This window comes from Corvus hawaiiensis, chromosome 21 (genome assembly GCF_020740725.1).
Source record: "Corvus hawaiiensis isolate bCorHaw1 chromosome 21, bCorHaw1.pri.cur, whole genome shotgun sequence".
NCBI classification, from domain to species: Eukaryota; Metazoa; Chordata; class Aves; order Passeriformes; family Corvidae; genus Corvus; species Corvus hawaiiensis.
The window spans coordinates 6,082,400-6,104,068 of record NC_063233.1 but is presented as its reverse complement, the minus strand read 5'-3'; the positions used below and the strand labels follow the sequence as shown (position 1 = coordinate 6,104,068).

The 21,669-nt window shown below is 62.1% G+C and overlaps 4 protein-coding genes across 15 annotated transcripts; all 4 read left to right on the top strand.

Moving 5' to 3' along the window:
* Nucleotides 1–899: 899 nt before the first annotated feature.
* Nucleotides 900–3,750, top strand: DPM2 (dolichyl-phosphate mannosyltransferase subunit 2, regulatory). The gene is made up of 4 exons (XM_048325587.1): nucleotides 900–948; nucleotides 1,344–1,433; nucleotides 2,513–2,615; nucleotides 2,910–3,750. Exons 1-4 carry the CDS (start codon nucleotides 946–948, stop codon nucleotides 2,966–2,968), a joined length of 255 nt encoding a protein of 84 aa, XP_048181544.1. The 5' UTR covers nucleotides 900–945; the 3' UTR covers nucleotides 2,969–3,750.
* Nucleotides 3,649–7,553, top strand: ST6GALNAC4 (ST6 N-acetylgalactosaminide alpha-2,6-sialyltransferase 4). Of its 5 annotated transcripts, XM_048325576.1 has the most exons (8): nucleotides 3,651–3,736; nucleotides 4,348–4,559; nucleotides 5,333–5,408; nucleotides 5,722–5,892; nucleotides 6,046–6,458; nucleotides 6,578–6,685; nucleotides 6,768–6,945; nucleotides 7,032–7,553. In XM_048325576.1, exons 3-8 carry the CDS (start codon nucleotides 5,397–5,399, stop codon nucleotides 7,257–7,259), a joined length of 1,110 nt encoding a protein of 369 aa, XP_048181533.1. In that variant the 5' UTR covers nucleotides 3,651–3,736; nucleotides 4,348–4,559; nucleotides 5,333–5,396; the 3' UTR covers nucleotides 7,260–7,553. The 5 variants fall into 5 exon arrangements, with proteins under 5 accessions (XP_048181532.1, XP_048181533.1, XP_048181531.1 ...); XM_048325575.1 differs by lacking the exon at nucleotides 4,348–4,559 and having other exon boundaries at nucleotides 3,649–3,736; XM_048325574.1 differs by lacking the exons at nucleotides 3,651–3,736; nucleotides 4,348–4,559 and adding an exon at nucleotides 4,567–5,048.
* A 683-nt stretch (nucleotides 7,554–8,236) lies between these two features.
* On the top strand, nucleotides 8,237–12,375 carry ST6GALNAC6 (ST6 N-acetylgalactosaminide alpha-2,6-sialyltransferase 6). 7 transcript variants are annotated; one of them, XM_048325583.1, is made up of 7 exons: nucleotides 8,237–8,456; nucleotides 8,924–9,038; nucleotides 9,862–9,926; nucleotides 10,060–10,239; nucleotides 10,387–10,784; nucleotides 10,975–11,082; nucleotides 11,161–12,375. In XM_048325583.1, the coding sequence occupies exons 3-7, from the start codon at nucleotides 9,912–9,914 to the stop codon at nucleotides 11,348–11,350; spliced, it is 891 nt and encodes a 296-aa protein (XP_048181540.1). In that variant the 5' UTR covers nucleotides 8,237–8,456; nucleotides 8,924–9,038; nucleotides 9,862–9,911; the 3' UTR covers nucleotides 11,351–12,375. The 7 variants fall into 7 exon arrangements, with proteins under 7 accessions (XP_048181540.1, XP_048181539.1, XP_048181536.1 ...); XM_048325582.1 differs by having other exon boundaries at nucleotides 8,237–8,486; XM_048325579.1 differs by lacking the exon at nucleotides 8,237–8,456 and adding an exon at nucleotides 8,510–8,528.
* Nucleotides 12,376–14,326: 1,951 nt separating this feature from the next.
* AK1 (adenylate kinase 1) lies at nucleotides 14,327–19,032 on the top strand. Of its 2 annotated transcripts, none has more exons than XM_048325901.1 (7): nucleotides 14,327–14,403; nucleotides 15,655–15,697; nucleotides 16,729–16,764; nucleotides 17,395–17,558; nucleotides 17,766–17,882; nucleotides 18,315–18,506; nucleotides 18,812–19,032. In XM_048325901.1, exons 2-7 carry the CDS (start codon nucleotides 15,688–15,690, stop codon nucleotides 18,875–18,877), a joined length of 585 nt encoding a protein of 194 aa, XP_048181858.1. In that variant the 5' UTR covers nucleotides 14,327–14,403; nucleotides 15,655–15,687; the 3' UTR covers nucleotides 18,878–19,032. The 2 variants fall into 2 exon arrangements, with proteins under 2 accessions (XP_048181858.1, XP_048181859.1); XM_048325902.1 differs by lacking the exon at nucleotides 14,327–14,403 and adding an exon at nucleotides 15,442–15,465.
* Nucleotides 19,033–21,669: the final 2,637 nt, after the last annotated feature.

The window sequence follows — 21,669 nt, the reverse complement described above, 5'->3', positions numbered from 1 at the left end:
ATAGTTCCTGGGCACAGGTGGTAGATGCAACCAGAGTACCCCGTTCACGAAGGTAACGGCACTGGAGCAGCAGGAGCCTCCGAGCTGTAAAAAGGATCCCAGGCCTGCGGCTGAGACAAGGAAGGCGCAGGAGCGCTGCCGGCGCCGACCCCGCTCTCACGGATTGCCGGGCCGCACTCCCGCCCCGTGCCCGGCCCCGCTCCCGACCCCTCTCCCGCCCGCTCTCTGCTCCCCTCCCGGCCCCGCTCCCTGCCTCGTGCCCGGCCCCTCTCCCGCCCCGCTCCCGGCTCCTCTCCCGCCCGCTCCCGGCTCCCCTCCCGGCTCCTCTCCCGCCCGCTCCCGGCTCCCCTCCCGGCCCCTCTCCCGGCCTCTCCCAGCCGCTCCCGGCTCCCCTCCCGGCCCCTCTCCCGCCCCGCTCCCGGCTCCGCTCCCGGCTCCCCTCCCGGCTCCCCTCCCGGCTCCTCTTCCCGACTCCTCTTCCCGACCCCTCTCCCGCCCCGCTCCCGGCTCCCCTCCCGGCTCCTCTCCCGCCCGCTCCCGGCTCCCCTCCCGGCTCCTCTCCCGCCCGCTCCCGGCTCCCCTCCCAGCCCCTCTCCCGGCCTCTCCCAGCTCCTCTCCCGCTCCGCTCCCGGCTCCCCTCCCGACCCCTCTCCCGCCCCGCTCCCGGCTCCCCTCCCGGCCCCTCTCCCGCCCCGCTCCCGGCTCCCCTCCCGACCCCTCTCCCGCCCCGCTCCCGGCTCCCCTCCCGACCCCTCTCCCGCCCCGCTCCCGGCTCCCCTCCCGGCCGTTTCGCGGCTCCAGGCGGTGACGTTGCTCGGGGCGGGGCCTCCCTCGCGCCCCGCCCCCCTCGCCGATTGGCCGCTGCGGGGGCGGGGCCGGCGGAGCGCTCGCTAATTGGCGGCCGCGCCGGAAGGGCGGGGCCGGCGGGGAGGAGGCCGGGGCGCCATGGTGAGTGCGGGCCCAGCCCGGGCCGGGGCGCCGTGGCGGGGGGAGGAAGGGTCCTTGTTCGGCCCGGTAGCACGGGGGGCTTGGGCTGAATCGCAGCCCGGAACCCGGGCGAGGCTCCCTGGCTGCCGCCCCTGCGGAGAGACCGGGCCCGGTGCTTGGAATGTGGTGTGTGAACTGGCTCAGGGAGCTTCCTGCGGAAGGGCCTGGCAGCCCACGCTGGATTATCCCGCCGCAGTTGTCTTATCCACGCGGTGCTCCTGCCCCGGGTTTTCCCGGCCCCACCGGTGTCCCGGCCCCGCAGCAGCGCGGCCGTGTAACCCAGAGCAGGTGCCTTGAGCCGCTCCTGCGCAGGCACGGCTGTGGGGATCCTGCTCTGACTGTCTCTCCCTTCGCAGGCCACAGCGACGGACCAGCTGGTTGGGTTTGGCTTGGTCGCCTTCAGCCTCGTCCTCTTTGTTTACTATACGCTCTGGATCATCGTACTGGTACGGGTTTCCTCTGGCCAGTATAATCCCAGTCATTCCTTACTCAGGTGTTTCCCTGGCCTTTGTTCAGGTGATGTTGTGCCTGTGTGCCCGAAGGACTCTTGCCTGCTGCGTTAAAAATTTCAGGGCAGATCTTCCTCTGTGCGCTGGCCCAGTCCTTGTCCCATCTGGGTGTTCCTGGCCTTGCCTGGGCAAGACCAAACATTGATCGTGGTGCCCCCCTGCTGTTCCAACACGTGCTGACCCAACTAGGGCTGGATGAGCTATTGGGAAGAGCTGAAGCCTGGCCCCGATGGAGGTGTAGTCATCAATGCCCACAGTTACATCCGCCAGATTCCTGGTTCTGGTGGGAGATGACAGAGGGAAACATAGCAAGAGACAAATCTTAACAAACCTGGAGCCTGGTAGGAAGGACAAGAGTTTAGGGAATGCAGAGCTCTGGAAAAGTGATTGTGAGGCTGCCCATTTCTGGGAGCACATTAACTGGGGTCGTTAGTGATTTTCTCCCTGGAAAGAAACTTCTCCCCACAAGCTTTCCAGGTGTGAGAGGCCAGGTTCAGCCTTGGGCTAATGTCTGAACTCCGGCCAGTTTCCCCTCTAATTTCAAGGATTTTGAATTCCCCTCTTGCGTCTGCTCCCTCTGCTGCCTGATCCATGTCTGTGCTCCTGGCATTCCCAGAGCTGTAGGAGTATTTGCTGCTGTGTGGGAATTCTCACACTGCTCCCTAGTATCCCTGGCCTCCACATGGTTATCCTGGTGGGATAACCATGGAACAGAGCTGGTGTCAGCTGCTCCCTTTTGCAGGGCAGAGAGACAGGGATCTGCTGTGTTCTGCACCAGCAGCTCCTCCCATCCCGAGCCCCCCGGGGTTGTGGGACCCTGTGCCATCCCCAGTAGCCACCCCTCGTTGTCCAGTGAACCTCAGCCTTCACTGGTTTCTGCGGCTGAGCCACGCGCAGGTCTGGGCACCCTTTTTTTAGCCATCTCACACCAGATATTTCCATCCTTCTCCCAAAACCTCGAGGCTGCACCTCGAGGTGTTGTGTCCACCTGCCGACACCCCTCTCTGTCCCTGCAGCCCTTCATCGACAGTGACCATGGGATCCACCAGTATTTCCTGCCTCGGGAATATGCAGTTATCATCCCTGTGGTGGCTGGGCTGCTGCTGCTGCTATTTATAGGTGAGAGTTACTTCTGTTGTTCTAATTAGAAACTTCTAAATTAGGGAGAGAGAAGAGGGTTGCTAGGAGTTTAGCTAATGTGTGACACCTGTGACACTCTCTGTGGTTACTGCTGCAGCTTAGCCTGGCACAGGACTTGGGGCTGTGTTTGTGTGTGACTTTGGCTGTTTGAGCCTCTGGGCAGCAGAATTTTCTTGCTCTCTCTGCTGACATTCTTTTCCTCATTACCAGGTGTTTAAGGAGTGCCTGGAATTAAAAGTTTCCTAGCTGAACCTGTTCTCTCTCTCATGGCAGGTGTTTTTATAATTTTCATCATGTGGAAGAGCAGGAAACCTGCCAAGAAATCAGACTGAAGGCCCAGCTGAGGAGATGAGGAGGTGCCCACGCTGCGGCATTGTAGCCAGGAAAAGACTTTTCCTGCAGCTCCAGGCAGACATCTCCTCCAAGGTGCCCAGCACTGAGTTGCTCCACGTTCCCTCCTGCAGAGACTAAATGTAGTTTACAAGTCACTGACCAAAGAGAAGCAGGATTCATCCAAGGCTCATCAAGTGAGGGACCAGAGCCCCTGCTGAGGGACCTGCTCCCCAGCTGTGGCTGCCTAGCCCACTCTCTGGGCACTCCTTCCCCTCAGCTCTGGCTCTGCTCAGTAGTTTGTTCCATCTGGGAATTTTTAAAAAAGTTTACATACAGTTTGTGGGGGTTTTTGATTCAAGTCTGAGAGGAAAGAAATAAGACTTTGGGCTTGGAAAGGACAGGTTTTCCTTCTCCATTTGCTTCTGGAAGGGCTAATCACAGTGCTGGGGGCTCTTGCCTTTCTGAAGAGGGACTCCCACGAGGCTGGGTGCGCAGAGGGTGCAGGGACAGTGCTGCCCTCTGCGTCCCACCATGCACTCACCCAGCTGAGAGGGTGATGAGGAGATGTCCTGGATCACAAGGAAGTGTTGGGTGTGGTTCCCATCACAGCTGTCAGTCCTGGCTGGATTCCTGCCCTGGACAAGGCTCCGTGTGCCAGCCAGGCTGGGGCTGAGCAAGCAGGTGTGGTGCCAGTGTCCTTCCCCCATGAGGTTTCCTCTCCTAGCAGCTCCCCTGGACCACAGCGAGCAGGATCACCCTCAATAAAGGTCTGTAAGGTCTCGCTCCCTGTCTTCTGCCCATGCCAAGGGGTGCCACAGGCCTGCCAGTGTGGGTTCAGCTGCATGGCCCTGGGAGTGCATGGCATCTTGCTGAGAAGGTCCTGCCAGTGAGGTCAGGCAGGAAAGCACCATAGAGAACCTAGCCCAACTTCGTGCTGGCTCTGCCGTGCTTAAGGCTGCTGTACCCTGCCTGTGGAGGGCAGATTTGGGGCACTCTGACCTTTCTTGCATGTACTGTGAACTTCCTGCCAGCAGCATGTCCCACGGTCTCCCATCCTGCCTGGGGGTGATCCTGGTGGCTGGGGGCACACCAACAGCCACAGGTGTTGCGCTGAACCTGGCTGCAGGAGCCAGTGGAGGGTCCAGAGATGAGGCTCTGGCTGTAGGTTTGTTTCCAGCTCTTGCAGAGGCTGCCAGGCCATGCTGAGCTGTCTAACCCCTTGCTGCCCTTCCCTGCCCCTCACCTTCTGGCCAGGGCTCAGCCCACCCCACAAGGGTGGTTTTGGGCTGGGGCAGAAGGAGGTGAAGGGGGCATGAATTCAGTGGTGACTGAGCAGCTCCAGATGTGACTTCCCCCTCTGGCCTTGTTTCCTGTGCAGGAGCCCAGTGGAATCCCTGTCATTTCTCCCTCTGGTTCCAGGCCTGTTCAGGGCAGTTTCTGGGACTGGTTTCAAGGTTGCATCTCGTGTTTCCTTGTCACCAAGGGGAGAAATTAAAGTCCAGTGCCCCCGTCCTGGGCCAGCAGGCAGCTCCCTCTGGGGACGCTTCTCATGGGTGCCCTGTGACTTGACCCTGGCAGGAGCAGCTGCAGGTGACGGGGCCGTTGGATGGGGTCTGGGGTACCGAGGGTCTCACCTGCCCCGGTCCCACTCCTAAGCCATTCCGGATCCTTGTGGTGTCCCTGGGCTCATCGGGAGCTGGTGGTGCACGGGGGTGAGAGAGCACCGGGAACAGGAAGGCTGCTGGAACCCCGGGGCGGGAGGGGAGCCTGAGAGAGCAGAGCAAGAGTGGGGGAAGAGTCATGGGGTCGCTACCGACGCACGCGGTAGGGAGCGAGGCGGGGATCGGTATCGGGACACACGAGGGGCGTGCCGGGGTCGGTCCCGCTACGCCGGGAATGAGCCCACGGGCACGGACGGGCGCGTCCCCGGAGGAGCCGGATCGCGGGGCGGGGTAGCCGGAGGCGATCGCGGTGCCGGTCCCGGCAGTGCCTGCTCGGCTCCGCCCCTCCGCGCCCCGCCAGCCCCACTCCGGGCGGGGAGCAGGACCTGCCGGCGGCGGCCCTGGGGGTTCCGGCTCGGTGAGTGGGGCCGGCACCGGGAACCGCGGACTCTGCGCCGGGTGGCATCCCGGCCCCGACCGCTGCTGGGCGGGGCGGCACCCGCGGAGCCACGGGGGGAACTGGACACATGGGGGGACCCCGGGGAGTCGTGGGAATGAGGATGCGTGGGGGGATCCCGGTAATGGCCTCGGGGAGGTCCCGGCACGAGGCGTGGGGGGAATCCCGGGTGTTGGGGGATAGGGGGGGATCCCGCTGGGCGAGCTCACCCCGGGGTGCCGCCGCTGAGCCCGCTCCGCTTGCAGGGTGCGAGCCTCCACCCTGCCGGTGACCCCCGGATCCCTCCGGTGATTCGCCAGCCCCCCGAGGATGAAGACGCTGGTGAGTACCCGGCGGGGCAGGGGGCGAGGGCCGGTGGGACCCCGCCACCATCGGGGGGCTTCTCGCCCCAAAAGCGGTGCTGGAGGGGGCTGAGCCCGGCTGCTGCCGGTGCCCGCGGGCGGTTCGGAGTCCGTAGGGCGTGCGGGCATCGCCGCTGGCGGAAGTGAGCCGGGGCCAGCACCTCGCACCACCACCAACACACCCCAACACCCTCCGAGGGGCAGTTCCCTCATGGCCACGGGAGCCACCGGCCTCTGGCGCGGGGCCGGTGCACGTGGACAAGCCCGGAGAACTTCCCCTCCTCTGCTTCTAGGTCCAGCTCTTCCTAACGCTGGTGTGCGCAGTGGTGGTGGCGGTGCTGTACATCCTGCTGAGCTCCAAAGCCCGCGTACAGCCTTGCTGCCCAGGCCTGGGGCTGCGGGACAGCCCCACTACATCCAGCATCCGCAGCTTCCAGGGGTACAGCCGCGTTCCCGACGGGAAGGTGCGTGGGGGTGGGGCTGCACTGGGGCTGGTGGGGCAGCTCAGCCCACCTGCGCCTCAGTTTTCCTGTCCTTTGGGAAGGGCAGGCAGGGGCTGTGGTGTATCCAGCTGCTGCGGGAGGGAAGGAGGAGCTGATGGTGCCATCTCCCTACAGCCGCTGGAGCGAGTGCTGTGCCGCCACTGTGCCATTGTCTCCAGCTCGGGGCAGATGCTGGGCTCGCAGCTAGGAGAGGCCATCGACCGGCAGGAGTGTGTTGTGCGCATGAACCATGCCCCCACCGCCGGCTACGAGCGGGACGTGGGGACACGCAGCACTATCCGAGTGGTCTCACACACCAGCGTTCCGCTGCTGCTGAGGAACCAGCCCTACTTCTTCCAACAGTCCCAGGAGACCCTCTACTTCATCTGGGGGCCAGCAAAGAAGTTGAACAGGGAGAAGGTGGGCCCAACCTACCAGGCACTGCTCAAGGTGATGGAAAAGTACCCCCAGCTGCAGATCTACACCCTGACTGAGAAGAAGATGACATACTGTGATGACGTCTTCCAGAATGAGACAGGGAAGAACAGGTACTGCTGGCTCCTGAGGAGCCCTGTCAGGTCCCCCTGACGTACCACCTGTCCCCTCTGTAGTGTGGCCAGGCCAGCAGCAGTGCCACCCACTCCTGTGTGACCAAGATGCTTTGCAGGATGAAATCCGGCTCCTTCCTGAGCACAGGCTGGTTCACCATGATCCTGGCCATGGAGCTGTGCGAGCAAATCCATGTGTTCGGCATGGTCAGTGACAGCTACTGCAGGTGTGTGGAAGGTGGCAGGGGCAGGCATGGGGTGGTCTGGTGTCCCCCCAAGTCCCACACTCACCCTCTCCCCTCCTGCCAGGGAGAAGAACCACTCCAGTGTGCCGTACCACTACTTTGAGAAGGGTAAGCTGGACGAGTGCAAGATGTACCTGATGCACGAGCTTGCTCACCATGCAGGGCACCGCTTCATCACTGAGAAAGCCATCTTCTCTCGCTGGGCCAAGAGGAAGAACATTGTCTTCAACCACTCATCCTGGGTAGGCGAGTAGGGCGCCAGCTGTGGGGTGGGGCAGCCGGAACCTCGGCAGCAGGGCAGCTCTCATCCTGCAGCAACACGTCTCAGCTCTGCCAGTGCCACGTTGGACACCTTTTGCTAAGCCCTGGAGCGGGGAGTCTCCATCTCTGCAGCAGCAGTGCCTGTTTCCCCAGCTGGTGGATGGGCTGGGAACCCTCGTGTTGGTACATGGGGCGCATGAGCTGGACCCACGGAGCCCCATCAGCTCCAAACACCTGCTTGGATGGACCCAGGGAGACCCAGTTTTCCACCCACTCTACTAGGAGGAGTATTTAATGCAGGATTAGACATGCTGCTGGACTCCAGCAGGGCATGGGCCACAAGCTGGTGCCTCTCACAAGGACAAAGCTCTACTGTGGTCCTTGCTCCACTTGTGCCCTCTGGACAGTGCTGGGTGTGGGGTGCAGGCAGCTGGATCCAGGCTCTGCCTTCTGCTACTTGGTGCCTGCATCCCCTCAGCTGGGAAGCCCTGAAGCCACACGGGCCCTAGGGGCTCCGAGTTGCCTTGTCACAAGTGTCCTTGGATTCAGACCAAAGTAAACGTGCCTATTAAAATTGATTTTAACTCAATAGTGCCCCTTGCTGTGCCCCTTGTGGCTGCAGGACAGGACAGGGAATGAGGGAGGAGGGGATACTCAGCAGCTTGTCACAGGCTGCCAGGCTATAAATAAGAGGGGGAGGTGACAATGGGGTAGAGCTGAGCCTAAACATGGAAGAGGGTGCTGAAAGCAGTTGAGGTTATTTAGGAACCAGCAGCTGCATCTGTGCAGGATGGGTGCTGGGTCTGGGGTGATCCTCAGTCCCACAGGGCTCAGTGCTGCTGGGCTGTCACAGGACACTGGCAGCTCCCATGTTCCTGGAGAGATGGGACATGCCATGGGCACGTGTGGCCCTGAGCCCACAGCAGCTCTTTGAACATGTAAACAGATGCCACATGTTTGGATGGGTCCGGTGGTGTCTGGGGCCGGGGGTGAGAGGATGGGCAGGCATCCTGGGGTGCAGTGAGGAGCGAGTGGTCCAGGAACTGCGGGAGCTGCCACAGCCCTACGCAGGGCAAGGCATCACCGGCACAGCGGAGCCAGAATCCCTGTGGACAGGCGTCACGGATGTAGGTCCCTGCCAGCGGTGGAGCCCCCTCCCTGCGCCACGAAGCCCCCCAGCGCGGGGCCCTGAGCTCCCGGCCCCCGCGGGGGAGACCGGCATCCCAGCGATGCGCTGCGCCCGGCAGCGGCTCAGGCACGGCGTGCTGCTCCTGGCACAGCCGGGCAGCGCTGTCCGCACCGGTGCCCTCGGGGACCGGGGGATTAGTCCCGGCCTTTCCCGGCGGCCGTCCCGGCGGCACTAGGACCGGCGGCCCTCCCGATCCCTGGAGGGCGGCAGTAGGACCCGGCGGTGCTCCGCATCCCGTGAGGGCGGCACTAGGACCCGGCCTGGGCGGCGGCAGCGGCACGATCTGTGTCGGCAGCGATATCGGTAGCGGTATCGGTAGCGGCAGCGGTATCGGTAGCGGCAGCGGCATCGGTAGCGGCAGCGGCAGCGGTATCGGTAGCAGCAGCGGCATCGGTAGCGGCAGCGGTATCGGTATCGGGGCGCACTGCGGGGCGGAAGGGTCGGTGGAGTTCGCGCGGCCAGGCCGGGCCCGTTCGGCCGGTGCAGGGGCGGAACGCGCCGTGGCCGGGCGGGGGAGCGGCCCCGGGGCCGGTGCACGGGGGATAGAGGGGTAGGAAGGGTCCGGCTGCCTCCCGTGTCGCTGCGGCCGCTGCCGGGGGTGGGGGGATGTTCCCGGGGGCGAGGGAGGACTCGCACGTAGGAGTGGCGGCAGGTTCGCACCCGGGGCCGGGCGGGTTTTTCCTTCCCGGGGGGCGGAAGGGCTCGCATCCGCGGCTGGGGGACCCCCGGCGGAGGAAGGGGGCTGGGTCTGAAGCAGCATTTTCCCGTAGAGCGGCAGCGTGAGTCCCGGTGCCGGCCATGGCCGAGCCCGCCGCAGGGGCCGGGCAGCACCCGCCGCCCGCGGGGCGCAGGAGGTGACGGTCTCCCCATGAGAGCCCCCGCCAGGTAAGGCCGCGGGGTCCCGCCCTCGGGGCCCCTCCGTGGGGTCCCACATGGCCCGAGAGTTATGGAGGGAGCGAAGTGGGGTCCGGGAGTGGGGGGTCCCACAGCGTCCCCAGCCCTTGCACGACGAAGCCCCCCAGCAGCACCACGTCCGGCCATGGCCTGGGCTCCCCGGGCAGGCTGGTACCTTCTGGCACCACCTCTAGCCCTGAGAGCGTTTCGAGGTGTCAGCTCCCCCCAGGGGTTGATCTCAGGCTGTTGCATAATTTTCCTTGTGACAATTAGTAAAGAAGCTTCAGTGGTTTTAAATTTCCACTTGCTTGGAGAGCTGCAGGAATGGCTGGGGCTCACTAACCAGGGCTCCCAAAACTAAACTGGGTCAACCCGCTTTGAGTGGAGGTTAGAGTGGGTCCCGGGACTGGAGAGGTCCCTGCAGGTCTGCTGGATGCAAGCCCATGCATGCACTGACTAGGGCAGGCCTCACTTCCTTGCATTCCCTCTTGTTCCAAGACTGCTGTGGTGGTGGTTTTAATGGAATTTCACGGCACAAGCAGCAGGTTGACCCCCCCTAACCCTGCGGTTTGAGTGGTTTCATCCCCACGAGGGGAGGATAATCCTCCCTGGAGACCAGCTTAATGTGGGGATCCTGGAGTCTGCCCAGCCTCTGCCCACAGCATTTCTTTTCCCCTCATTGATTCCGGGGGATTATTCTCCTCTTCAGAGGGGGACCTGGAGATTTATCCCGTGTACACCTGATCCTGTACCCCCACCAGCCTGGCAGCCTGGGGATGATGGGCCAGGCTGGGGATGACCGTGTGCCTTGCAGGTGCTCGCAGGACGCCGGCAATCACTGTGTGCTGAGGCCGGCACAGAGACATGAGTGGCAGCACGGTGAGTGCCAGAGAATCACCCCGGGGACCTCCCTGGGGACAGCAGGCATCCTGCTGGAGATGCCGTGGGAGTGGGGTGGATGCCAACACCCGTGGGGTGGGGGCAGCGGCTGACGCTCTCCCCCTGCCCACAGAGCCAGCGTGCCGCCGCCCTGGGGGTCCTCTTTGCCCTGATCATGTTGCTGATCATCTACAGCTCTGGCAACGGGAACGAGGTCTTCCCCTACAGCCGCCTGCGGGGCAGAGCCCGCCGGCCCCCCGACCTCAAGAAGTGGGGCGTGAAAAGCGGGTACCTGCCAGTCTGTGGGAACAAGGTACGAGCTGGGCAGCAGGGCCCGGCCTCGGCGGTGACACAGGGTCTGTCTCTCTGCTGGCAGAGGACAGTGGCTCTGCAGGGGACAGTAATACCCTGTCCACGGTGACACCAAAAGTCACCTGCCCACGGCACTTGTCATCACCAGACCCTGACTGCCCGCTGCCACCAATGCGTCATTGTCACCAGCTCCAGCCACCTCCTGGGCACCCACCTGGGCACGGTCATCGACGGGGCTGAGTGCACCATCCGCATGAACGACGCTCCCACCACAGGCTACAATGCTGATGTGGGCAACAAGACCAGCTTCCGTGTGGTGGCTCATTCTAGCCTCTACCGTGTCCTCAAGCGGCCCCAGGAGTTTGTCAATAAGACCCCAGAGACCATCTTCATCTTCTGGGGGCCGCCCACCAAGATGCAGAAGAGTCTCCTGAAGATCATCCAGCGCGTCTGCACCTCCTTCCCCAACATGACAGCCTACGTTGTCTCCCCCAGCCGCATGAAGCAGTTTGATGACCTGTTTCGGGGTGAGACAGGGAAGGACAGGTACCTCAAAGCCACCTCCTGTGTTGTGTCCCCCTTTCTCCAGGTTCCCAAGACAGAGCTGACTCTTGGAGCTGCTTCATGGGCCGCAGCATTGAGCTGGGGGTCCCTGAGGCAGGCTGGGGACACTGACAGGGTCCATTATCCTCATCACCTCGCCCCTGTCATCCTTCCTGCTGTCTTTCCTCCCCAGGGAGAAGTCTCGCTCATGGCTCAGCACCGGCTGGTTCACCATGGTGATCGCGGTGGAGCTGTGTGACGCTGTCCACGTCTATGGCATGGTGCCACCCAGCTACTGCGGGTAAGGAGACCCCCAAGCCCCCACCCCAGCACATGACCCCACCGTGGGGCTCACCCAATGTTTCTTTCCCCACTGCAGCCGCCGTCCCCCACCCCGCCGCCTGCCCTACCACTACTACGAGCCGAAGGGCCCCGATGAGTGCACGACCTACATCCACAACGAGCGGAGCCGCAGGGGCAATCACCACCGCTTTATCACCGAGAAGAGGGTCTTTGCCAGCTGGGCCAACCTCTACAACATCACCTTCTCCCACCCCACCTGGACCTAGGGGCTGCCTCATGCCTGCTGGGCAGACCCCTGGATCTGGGATGGATGGGGGTTTCCCTGCATCCTCCTGGGAGCAGTGGGAGCCAGGCATCAGGGTGCCACCACCTGCCTCCCACAGGACCACTGCTGTTGTGCATGGTGGCTCCTTGCACCTGGGATGTGTTGGGTTTTGAGCTGGTTTTTGGGGGCCAGGTAGTGAATGTAAAGATTGGGGTGTCCCCCGCTCCATGTGCAGGGTACTGGGGCATGATATCCTGCCCCATCCTAGTCCATGCAGATTGCAGCCCCTGGGAGCCTACAAGGGGGTTCCAGGTCCTCTCAGCTCAGTTTTGGGTTGCATCACTTCTGGGGTCACCACAGAGACTGTTTCCCCCAACCTTCTGGGTTGGGAAACCCCCTCTTGGAGCTCAGCCCCCCTCTGCCGTCCCCAGCCCCCTCATCCCAGTCCTCAGTCATCCTTCTCTCAGCAGAACCCCACAGTTTTTTGTGGGGCCCTGTGGGGGTGACATTGCCACCCTCCCTGCCCCAGCACCCCAAAAACACTAGCCTCTCCCAGCACTGCTGCTCCCCGCACTGCCAAAACCTTTTCTAACTGAAAGATGGAATTTTTGGGAGCTTTTTGGGGGTTTTGGCTTTTTTTCTCCCCACTTCTAACCCTGGGGTTTGTACTTGGGTTTCCTGGACAAAGGAACAAGCAGGAACTGCTCTTTAGTGGTAACGAAGGGCCAGCAGCTGCTTATAAACAATTAAAAACTGGTCAGGTAATGGGGGGTAGTGATGCCTCTTGGCACCCTGTGGCTGGGACAGGACTTTGTTATTAATTTCTCAGCAGCAGAGACGTTAATTTGGGAAAAACAACTAAATATGGCATGTTTGGGTCCTGAGCCTTGGCAGGAATCCATTTCTCCGTTTCCCTCTGGCTGTGGCTGGGGTTTTGGGGGGCTCGGTGCTGGGGGAAGCAGTGGGGTGCCCATGTTTTGTAATGGTTTGTACAGGAATAAATATTGCTGCAGTCTGTTGCCTTGAGCCCTGGCTCTGGATGGGTTTTTGGGGATGCTGGCAGTGATCCCCAGCCCACAGCAGTGCTGTCCCTGGGTCTGGCAGGGTGACCAGCATGTCCAGGTGGGATCCATGTCCAGTCCCTGGCTGACTCCAGCTCTGAGCCACCTCCACAGTGCAGGTGGCAGCTGAGACCTCCCCAGCTTGTGTCACTCCCAGCCAGGTGCCCTGGGGTCACAGGGTCTTGGGACAGGGTCTCTGCAGCCACAGAGGAGGAGGGAAGGGCAGGTAAGTACAAGGACTTGGAGATCACCGTTGCCTGTCTCAAAGTCTGTTTCCACAGAACTTTGCTGTGAGATGGGCACAGAAGGGAGCAGGATGATGACACTGGCTCTAGGCCTGGTCTGGCACATCCTGGGTAACACATCCAGACAAGGGTTCCCACGGTGGCAAGCTGTGGAGGGGCAACTGCTCATACACACATCACTGGTCACCCCAAGTTATGGGATAGACAGCATCTGCAGCCACCGAAGGCCCTCTTCCCCCTGCCTAAAATGCCTGAGACTTCTATGTAAGTTAAGGCATCGTAAAAGGAATTTGAGATAAGATAAAGGTGGTACTATTGTCCAAGCATTATCTCAGATTAGGGGATGGTAAACAAAACTGGACGAGAAGAATGTGTCACTGATAATGAGGAAAAGCCAACCCAGTAACTGGTGGAATCAGCTCCAGCTGGGTGAAAGGTAATTCTGGCAGGAGGGGGATCACAATCTACTCGAAGACAAAGACTGAACACGGGATTAATTAGCATTAGAAGAGAGGGAATAATTTAACCAATGGAATAAGGGAATTACGTAGCCAATGAGCATTAATGCCTTCATTTGCAAAAAGGTAGAGATAGTGAAAAGTTTTCAACAACTTCGGGATCCCCACTACCATGAAGACCAGGGTGAAGGACTAAAAGGATGCTGAGCGATCCACGGGTGGTGACAGTCTTCTGCTTGACCGATGTCTCTCTCTCCCCCACCCCTTTTCTACTTCTTTCTCTTTCTCTACCTCATTTTATTGTTAAATAAAATCTGTACTATTGGCTTTGGCATACGGCACCTCTCACTAATCAAATCTTAACAAGGATACAACAGCCCCGGGGTTTTACACCCCTGGAGCTGGGGGGGAGGGATGTGCAAGCTGGGGGTGGGGGCATAGGGACATGGGGATGGGATGGGGACGTAAGGACATTCGGGACAAGGATGGTGACAGTAGGGATGGGATGGGACCGGAATGGGCACAGGAATGGGGACATTAGGGACAGGGATGAGAATTAGGGATAGGGATGGCGACATGAGAACGGAATGGGGGCAGACAAGGGGAGGCGACATGCGGACAGTGATGAGAAGAGCATTCTCCTCCGAGGAGCTGGGGGCGGAGGCGCGGGGAGCTCCGGAGACCCCAGACCCGGCAGGGTGAGGGCTCCCACTGAAGGCGGACCCGCGCCCCCGAGCCGTGCCGGGGTTAACCGCGTCCTCCCCACCCCTGCACGCGCGGGCGGCCGCGGCCCCGCCGTTGTCCGTCCGTTGTCCGTCCGTTGTCCCCCCGGTAGCCCTCCGTTGTCCGTCCGTTGTCCGTCCGTTGTCCCTCCGTTCTCCCCCCGTTGTCCCTCCGTTCTCCCCCCGTTGTCCCTCCGTTCTCCCTCCCGTTCTCCCCCCCGTTCTCCCCCCCGTTCTCCCCCCGTTGTTCCCCCGTTGTTCCCCCCGTTGTCCCCCCGTTGTTTCCCCCGTTCTCCCCCGGTTGTCCCCCCGTTCTCCCCCGGTTGTCCCCCCCGTTGTCCCCCCCGTTCTCCCCCCGTTGTTCCCCTCGTTCTCCCCCCGTTGTCCCCTCGTTGTCCCCCTGTTGTTCCCCCCGTTCTCCCCCCGTTCTCCCCCCGTTCTCCCTCCCTGTCGCCCCGCGCCGCCCGCTCGCGCTGCCGGTGCCGCGCGCTCCCGGCGTGCCCCGCGCGCCGCCGTGCTCTATAAATAGCGGTACCGGCGGGCACGGCGCGGGCGGCGGCCGGTCCAGGTCAGTGCGGGACCCCCGCGGGGCCCGGGCCCGGGGCAGTGCAGGAGCCCGGGGAGCCTTTGCTTGGCGCTTGCGAGGGGTGGCGGGGGCACTGCAGCGGTGCTGGAGCAGCCCGGTCCGGGGAATCCGGCCCCAGGGAGGGGCTGCGGGGGGCTGGATGCCGGTGGGATGGGAGGGGTGGGTTGGAGCTGGCGGTGAGGTGAGATTGCCGGGGGCACCCCGGGGTGCAGCCCGCAACGGCCTTGGCTGGGGAGTCACAAGGCCACCCTGCACCCCCCCACCCAGCCCCCTCCCCAGCCCCAACCCGAGCGGGTCAGCGCCCCCCCCCCCCCGTCGCCTCTGGACCAGTCACCTCCACATCACCCTCACCCTGCACCCATGGGACCGGTACCACACTGGATCAGGCGCCCAGCCCGCACTGAGAGCCGGGGCTGCCCGTAGCGTCTCATCGCCCCACCAAGAGTGGTGCCAGCTGTCTTGGGTCTCAGCGTCCCCACAGTTAGGAACCCGGGGGTCCTGCACCCCCCAAACCTCGTCGGGGCCATCTCAGGACCCTCAGGCATCTCCCACCCGCAGCGCTGGTGGGACGTGACCCGGTGCCGGTTTCAGTCCGACCATTCTTAGCCTCTGCCCTTTCGAGGTTGTAACACGACCTGTCAGCGGCCACCGGCTCCTCTGGTCACAGAATGCCCCATCCCTGCTCCTCGTCCAGCCGGTTTGGGGTGACGCACTGTGGCCAAGCAGGTCGTGTGCTGCGGGGCTGGGTGTGGGCAGGCGGGGTGGCCAAACACCCCCCCGAAGTCCTGGGGGTGCAGTGGGGTGCTGCAAGCCCCTCCTTAGGACACCCCGCTCAAACCAGCCCGTGGGGAGCTGGGGGTGCCGTCATCCCTTGGTGTCCTGGTGGCACCGGGCATCCCGAGCGGGTTTCCGGCTGTTGGGCAGCACCCCAGGCATTGGGATGTGGGCAGGGCAGGGGAGGATGCCGGCAACGTCACCACGCGTCACCCGGCATGGGGATGCCCTTACCGCAGCCGGATGCAGAGGGTGACTGCTGGGAGCCAGGTGAGTGATGGCCGCAGAAGCAGAGATCCTCAGCTCCCTATTTCAGGGAGAAGCCAGGAGGTGTGTCTTCCGTCCCACCTCCCCAGCCTGTCCTTGGAGCCAAAAAGGGAGACCCTTTCTCACCCCAGACGCTTGGTGACCCGTGTGTCACTGATGTGCTGAGTTGTTTATCCTGCTCTTCCCTTGCAGCCTTAAGTGCTTCTGTGCCTAGACCACGGCAGCATGTCGGCAGGTGAGTGATCCGTCTGCATCTCCCTGTCTCCCTTGTATCCATTCCCTTGGTTGCCTGCATCAATCCCCCCTGGAATTAATCCACTTCATCCCCACAGCATCCATTCCCTCTGTACCCCCTTGGTCCCCCCTGCATCCACCCCTTCTGCGTTCCCCTTCCCTCTCTTCCTCTGTCCCCTCTGTCCCCCCTGCATTTGTCCCCATTACATGCAGCCCCTGGTCCTCCTTGCATTCCTCCCCTCCACCCCTCCCCCATGTCCTTGCCTCTCTCTCTTCTGTCCATCCCCCGTGTCCCTCCAGCCCCCACACACACCCCACATCCCATTGGTCCCTGCCAGCCACTTGGCTCCATCCCCAGCCCTGGGGAGTGCTGGGTGCCAAGGAGTTGAAATTTCATCCAGCTGTAATCAGGAGATGGGAAAGTGGCCCCAGAGCAGCTCAACTTTATTCTTAGCTCTGCTTCCCCCTGTGGCATCACACCCTGGCATCACCCCACCCCACAGCTGGTGCACAGATCCCACAGGTGGTGAGAACCCTGTGCCAGGGTGCTGGGGATGGGGTGGCCAGTGCCACTTGCACGTTGGCCACCAGGTCCAGGGACCGATGCTGGGGTCCAGAGACTGCTGGGGTTGTGCCAGGTGCTCAAGGTGGCCGTGCCAAGCCAAGCCTGCCACAACCCCTGTTAGCCTGCCGGGGTGATACGCCGGCCACAGGGATGGATGAGGCCAGTCCCTGCCTGCGGTGGAGTCGTGGACAATGACTACCTCTGGGACACCACGTGGTAGTGGGATTCCAGCCCCATGGCCGAGGTGCCATGGGGTCTTTGTGCTCAGATGTGTCCAGACATCCCAGCCTGCCCAGGTGACCAGGACACGTGTCTGCTTCCCTCTCCATCTTCCCCCAGGACTCTGGGATCAGTCCCCTCCATCCCCAGGGATGCCTGCCCTGGATCTGGCACCCCCCTGGGGACACCTCACTCCCCGATGGACCTTTTGGCTTTTGATAATTATTTTTTTCCTTTCTCTCCTCCAGAAAAGCTCAAGCAGCACAAAATCATCTTTGTGGTGGGTAAGTCTGTGTCCAGGTCCTGTCACTGGTGGGGTCAGCCCAGGCCTTTTCCCTGTACCTCTAGGCTGGGGAGACAGGGGTGGAGGCTGAGACTGGGCTATTCCCAGGCACTGCAGAATGGCCATGGCTCCAGCTTGGCTCTTCGAGGCCACATGGGGTATGCTGGGACCAGGAGAGGTGTATACCAGGAGTATGCTGACACCAGAGAGGTGTCTGGTGACAGTAAACCACTGGGGGTTGATGTGACAACAAACCCCTGGGAGGTAAAGTGATAAAACCTTGGTTGGTGATGCCCTGGGTGTCATCAGGGTGTGGTGATGTCCTGGGTGCCATCAGGCAGTGGTGATGGCCAGGTGCCAATAGAACAGTGATGTCCTGGGTCCTGGATAGAGTGGTGATGCCCTGGGTGCCATCAGGGTGTGGTGCCCACATGCCAATTCCCAGCAGCCCATGCCACCCCCAAGCACTTGGCAACCTCTGGAGAAGCTCTGTCCATTCACCTGGTGCTTGGCTTCGGGAGACCAACCAACATGTCACCAAGTTCTGAGGACTCCTGTGTGTCTGTGCTGCTGCTCCCATGTACCCCTCCCTCTCCTTACCCATGGCTTGGGGCACACATGTGCCTTGCAGGTGGCCCTGGCTCAGGGAAAGGGACACAGTGTGAGAAGATCGTGCAGAAGTATGGCTACACCCACCTCTCCACGGGGGACCTGCTGCGGGCAGAGGTCAGCTCGGGCTCAGATCGGGGCAAGAAGCTGAAGGCCATCATGGAGAAAGGAGAGCTGGTGCCCCTGGTGAGTCCTCACCAGCCACCAGCTGCCACATGGTGGGGTGTGCAGGGGTGGCAGTGGGGACACCAGATACTACAGTAATGCTTGACACATGACTCAGGCATCTCTGGCCCTGCTGTCCCAGGGTAGGGTTTGCAGCAGGGATTAGGAATGCTGGGTGGGAGTCGTTGTCCCGTATCAGCCCTAGAAGCTCTGTCCTCCCCTCTCCAGGACACTGTGCTGGACATGCTGCGGGATGCCATGGTGGCCAAAGCAGACGTGTCCAAGGGCTTCCTGATCGATGGCTACCCCCGCGAGGTGAAGCAGGGAGAGGAGTTTGAAAAGAAGGTGAGAGCTGGTGCCGTGCTGTGCTATGCTGGGCCATGCCACACACCAGCATAGCACAGGGACTCAATCCAGCAGCAGCCTGGCCTCTCCATCCCAGCGAAGATCACATCCCAGAAGGGTCTAAACTGGGCAGCAGGTCCCCCTGCCTCAGGGACAGCCTGTGCCCAGAGCACAGTGAGAGGGACCAGGGTGTCCTCAGGCTGATAGTGCGTGACAACAGTGCTGACATGATGGTGACGGCAGGGAGCCAGGGCTTGGCCACAGTGTCCCTTTGCCTCCTACATGGCCCTAGAGACCACTGGAACAGTGTCCTGGTGCCCCCAGACCAACGCGGAGGGAGACAGAAGATGGTGTGGGGACCGCTACCATCCCAAACCAAAGCAGACCCACACCAACTCAGTGTGGTGACAAGTGTGTCCCCTCTGTCCACAGATCGCCCCCCCCACACTGCTGCTCTACGTGGATGCGGGGAAGGACACAATGGTGAAACGCCTGCTGAAGCGAGGTGAGACAAGCGGGAGGGTGGATGACAACGAGGAGACCATCAAGAAGCGTTTGGAGACCTACTACAAGGCCACTGAGCCTGTCATTGCCTTCTACAAGAGCAGAGGCATCGTCCGCCAGGTAAGCAGGAATGTGGCTGATGCCAGCACCCTCCAGCCCTACGCCTTGGGGCTTGTGTCCCAGAGGAGGGGAAGTGATGGATGGGGATGACGAGAGAAGCAGGAAAACTCAATCCTGCCTAGTTTGGGGTGGGCTTGAGCCCTCTCATTCCCACCACGACCCCCTCCAAGGATGGCCTGTACCCCTTTGCCCTAAATGAGCCCTGGTCTCTTCACCCATGGCCAAAATGCATCCTTGGAAGAGCTCCAGTTGCTCTCAGATGAGAGCCTTCGAGCGAGTCCCTCAGCTAACCCCTCTGTACCCAGCTCAATGCCGAGGGCTCCGTGGAGGAGGTTTTCCAGCAGGTCTGCACCCACCTCGACTGCCTGTAACCAAACCCCTGGCCCCACTCCCCCCAGTGCACTCCAGCAGAGACAGCGGAAGCGGCTTTATCCTGTTTTCGTGGACAGAGCCACGCGGAGGAAATTTCAAGGACATTGTGTTTGGCTCTTTCCCGTCTCTCCCCAGTAAAGTTCACTTTAATGAATCCAGACTTTATCTTTTTCTTCTGTTGCAGGAAATGAGTTTTTCTTTCCAGAGGGGTTTTTTTTTTCTCACCCTCTGTCCCCCCCTGCCCCTCTGGAGCTGATTAAGGGCAGGAAGCGGGTGTTTATCCCACCGGGGCAGTGGGATGCTGCGCTCAGAGGAAGGGAGGGAGCATCCCAGCCGCTTGCCCTGGCTTCCCAATCTGTGGCCTGCAGGGAGCCTGCTCCTGCATCCTCCAGCCAGTCCCAGCCACCCTCATTCTGTCCCGATTGCTGAACCCCCTCGTGCTCTGGGTGTGTGTCCAGACACACAGAGAAGTCTGAGTCGTGTCCTGCACATGCGTCCCTTCCTCTCAGCTCTCCCGCTGGCTGCCAGGGGCTGGAGGCGACCGGATTTGGGATGGGGATTTCCACCACTTTCATGCCTTGGCATTTCCTTGTTTCTGTTGGCTGTCAGGGTTTTTTGGGGTATGCAGTGGCTGCGCTGTGATGGTTTGTGCTGGCACGATGCCCTGGAGTGGGGTGCTCCCTGTCCTGCTGTGCCTGGACACTCACTGCCATCAGTGCCACTTCTCAGCCCTGACCCCAGAGGATAACAAATGTGCTGGGGACACCCAGATGAGCCCGGCCACCAGGCTGGGTGTCCTTGTGGCTGGGGGACTGGGTGGGTAACCCCCCATGGTGGTGAGTCACAGGACCCCAACAGACAGAGCAGTTGGGGGTGCTGGCATGGGGGACAGGGGATGAGGGGGTTCCCCAGCACCTCACAGAATCACCCAGGCACAATGCCATAGCAGAGGGGCTGCGGTGGAGCTTGGGGACAGGGTATACCCAGCCACAGTGAGGGCAGGAGGCAGCAGAGCTGCAACCCCAACAGGGCCCCCCACCGCTTACTTTTGGGCTGCTGGGAGCTGGGCACGGAGCCAGGGAGCTGGGAGGGCAGGAGGGGCGGCAGCACTGGGGTCAGCCAAGGCCACGAGGCCAAGGAGTCAGAGTGGAGAAAGGAAGCCAGCAGGGAAAAAACAAAACTCCCCAAGAAAAAAACCCAAACTCACCAGTCAGGCCCGTGCTCGGAGGGCCACGAGCCACCAGCACAGCCCAGGGCACTGCGGGGAGGCAGGCGGGCAGGAAGGATGCAGCCATCCGGCCAGAGCTGGGATGCTGCCAGGACAACGATCCAGGGCTGGGGCCAGCGAGTGGTTGCCTCATGCTGCTGGAGACAAGGGGATAGGGGGGATCGTGTGGTTTGGGACACCATGGCCTAAAGCTGGGGAGTGGGGAGACCCATCTCTCTTGTGCCTCCAGCCCTCTTTGAGTGTGCTGTGAGTATGCCTCAGTTTCCCCAGGGCAAAGGAGTGGGACTCGGACCCTGCCCTTCTTGCCAGTACTGCCCTTAGTGCTTGGTGTTGGGGTTTAGATGCTTTTCCTCTGGTTTGAAAGCCCAAGGCCATCCCATATGCTGCAAGGGGGGAAGATGCTGGGCTGAATGGGGTGCAGGGGGCTGCACATGTCATGGTCACCCTCCCTCTGTCACACTGTGGTTGCCATCATCCCGGTGTCCATCACCGAGGGTCTCTTGGTCGTTGTCCTGCGGTGTCACTGCAGGGAGAGGGGTGCGGGAGAGCCAGGGGATCCTGTGCCATGTCCCGGTCCCCATCGCTGTCCCCATCCCCGGGTGAGCACCCGTCCCCGCGGTCCCCAGGAGATGGCAGTGCTCTGTCATGGGAGATGGTTGCTGCTCACCCCGGGTCACCGACATCTCCGGGGACATCCTGGCTGTTGGGGACAGGCGTCGCTGACTTCCCTGGCACGTTCCGTTCTGTCCCCATGCCCGTGAACCGTGAGTCAAGATGAAAACCACCCCCGGGGACCTGCGCCCACCCCCGGCGTGAGGGTCTCAGCCCCACTGATAGCTGTGTGCCGGCTCTCACCTCGGCCAGCAGAGAGGTGTGGGGAGGAATGGGGCAGGAGTGCGCAAGGGGGTTCCGGGGTTCCCCCAGCCACCTCATGGCTCCCACTTCGGCGGTGCTCAGCTGTGACCCCCTTGCCCGTGACCCACTCACCCAGGCCCCCTTGTCCCAAGGGATCTCCTGACCCCAAGCCCACCTGCCAGGTAGGGGTGTCCGGGCAGCCCCGTCTGTGGCCGGGCCAAGGGTACAGGCAAGGCAGGCAGTAGTGCTCGGGGGCTTCCCCCTGCCCACCAGAGTGGGCGTCCAGAGCCATGGGGGACCCACTAGCCTGAGACTAGCCCTGCTAGGGTGCTGGCTGGGAGCAGTGGGAGCTGAATGTCGGGGGCAGCCCTCTTCCCCATCGCCTGGGCCAGCGCCTGTCCCCATGGCCTGGGGCAGGCCCTCATCCCCATCACTGGGGGCAGCTCGGGAATAATTTGGGTGGGTGGACCCCACCAGAACCCCTGTATCGCATCCCTCCCCTCAGTAGTGCCAGCCCTGGGAGTCCCTGGCTGCACTTACCCCGGGTACCAGTGCCCTCCCCCCGCCTGGGGCGCTTCCAGTGCGCTCCTCCGGAGCTGCAGCTCCGCACGGCGCTGTGGGGAAACTGAGGCACGGCGCCTCCGGAGGACGGGGGATCCATCCTCTCCGCCCCCCCCCGGCCCCGTCGGCCCGGCCCCAGCGCCGCCA

What these genes read in the sequence shown, in the direction of transcription:
- DPM2 (XM_048325587.1), top strand. An exon ending in CGCTCTGGATCATCGTACTG is followed by an intron (nt 1,434 to 2,512) that starts GTACGGGTTTCC and finishes CTGTCCCTGCAG; the next exon opens with CCCTTCATCGACAGTGACCA. An exon ending in GCTGCTGCTGCTATTTATAG is followed by an intron (nt 2,616 to 2,909) that starts GTGAGAGTTACT and finishes CTCTCATGGCAG; the next exon opens with GTGTTTTTATAATTTTCATC.
- ST6GALNAC4 (XM_048325575.1), top strand. An exon ending in GCCGCGTTCCCGACGGGAAG is followed by an intron (nt 5,893 to 6,045) that starts GTGCGTGGGGGT and finishes ATCTCCCTACAG; the next exon opens with CCGCTGGAGCGAGTGCTGTG. An exon ending in AATGAGACAGGGAAGAACAG is followed by an intron (nt 6,459 to 6,577) that starts GTACTGCTGGCT and finishes GATGCTTTGCAG; the next exon opens with GATGAAATCCGGCTCCTTCC.
- ST6GALNAC6 (XM_048325583.1), top strand. An exon ending in TGCCAGTCTGTGGGAACAAG is followed by an intron (nt 10,240 to 10,386) that starts GTACGAGCTGGG and finishes TGTCATCACCAG; the next exon opens with ACCCTGACTGCCCGCTGCCA. An exon ending in GGTGAGACAGGGAAGGACAG is followed by an intron (nt 10,785 to 10,974) that starts GTACCTCAAAGC and finishes TTTCCTCCCCAG; the next exon opens with GGAGAAGTCTCGCTCATGGC.
- AK1 (XM_048325901.1), top strand. An exon ending in AAGGAGAGCTGGTGCCCCTG is followed by an intron (nt 17,559 to 17,765) that starts GTGAGTCCTCAC and finishes TCCCCTCTCCAG; the next exon opens with GACACTGTGCTGGACATGCT. An exon ending in GAGAGGAGTTTGAAAAGAAG is followed by an intron (nt 17,883 to 18,314) that starts GTGAGAGCTGGT and finishes CTCTGTCCACAG; the next exon opens with ATCGCCCCCCCCACACTGCT.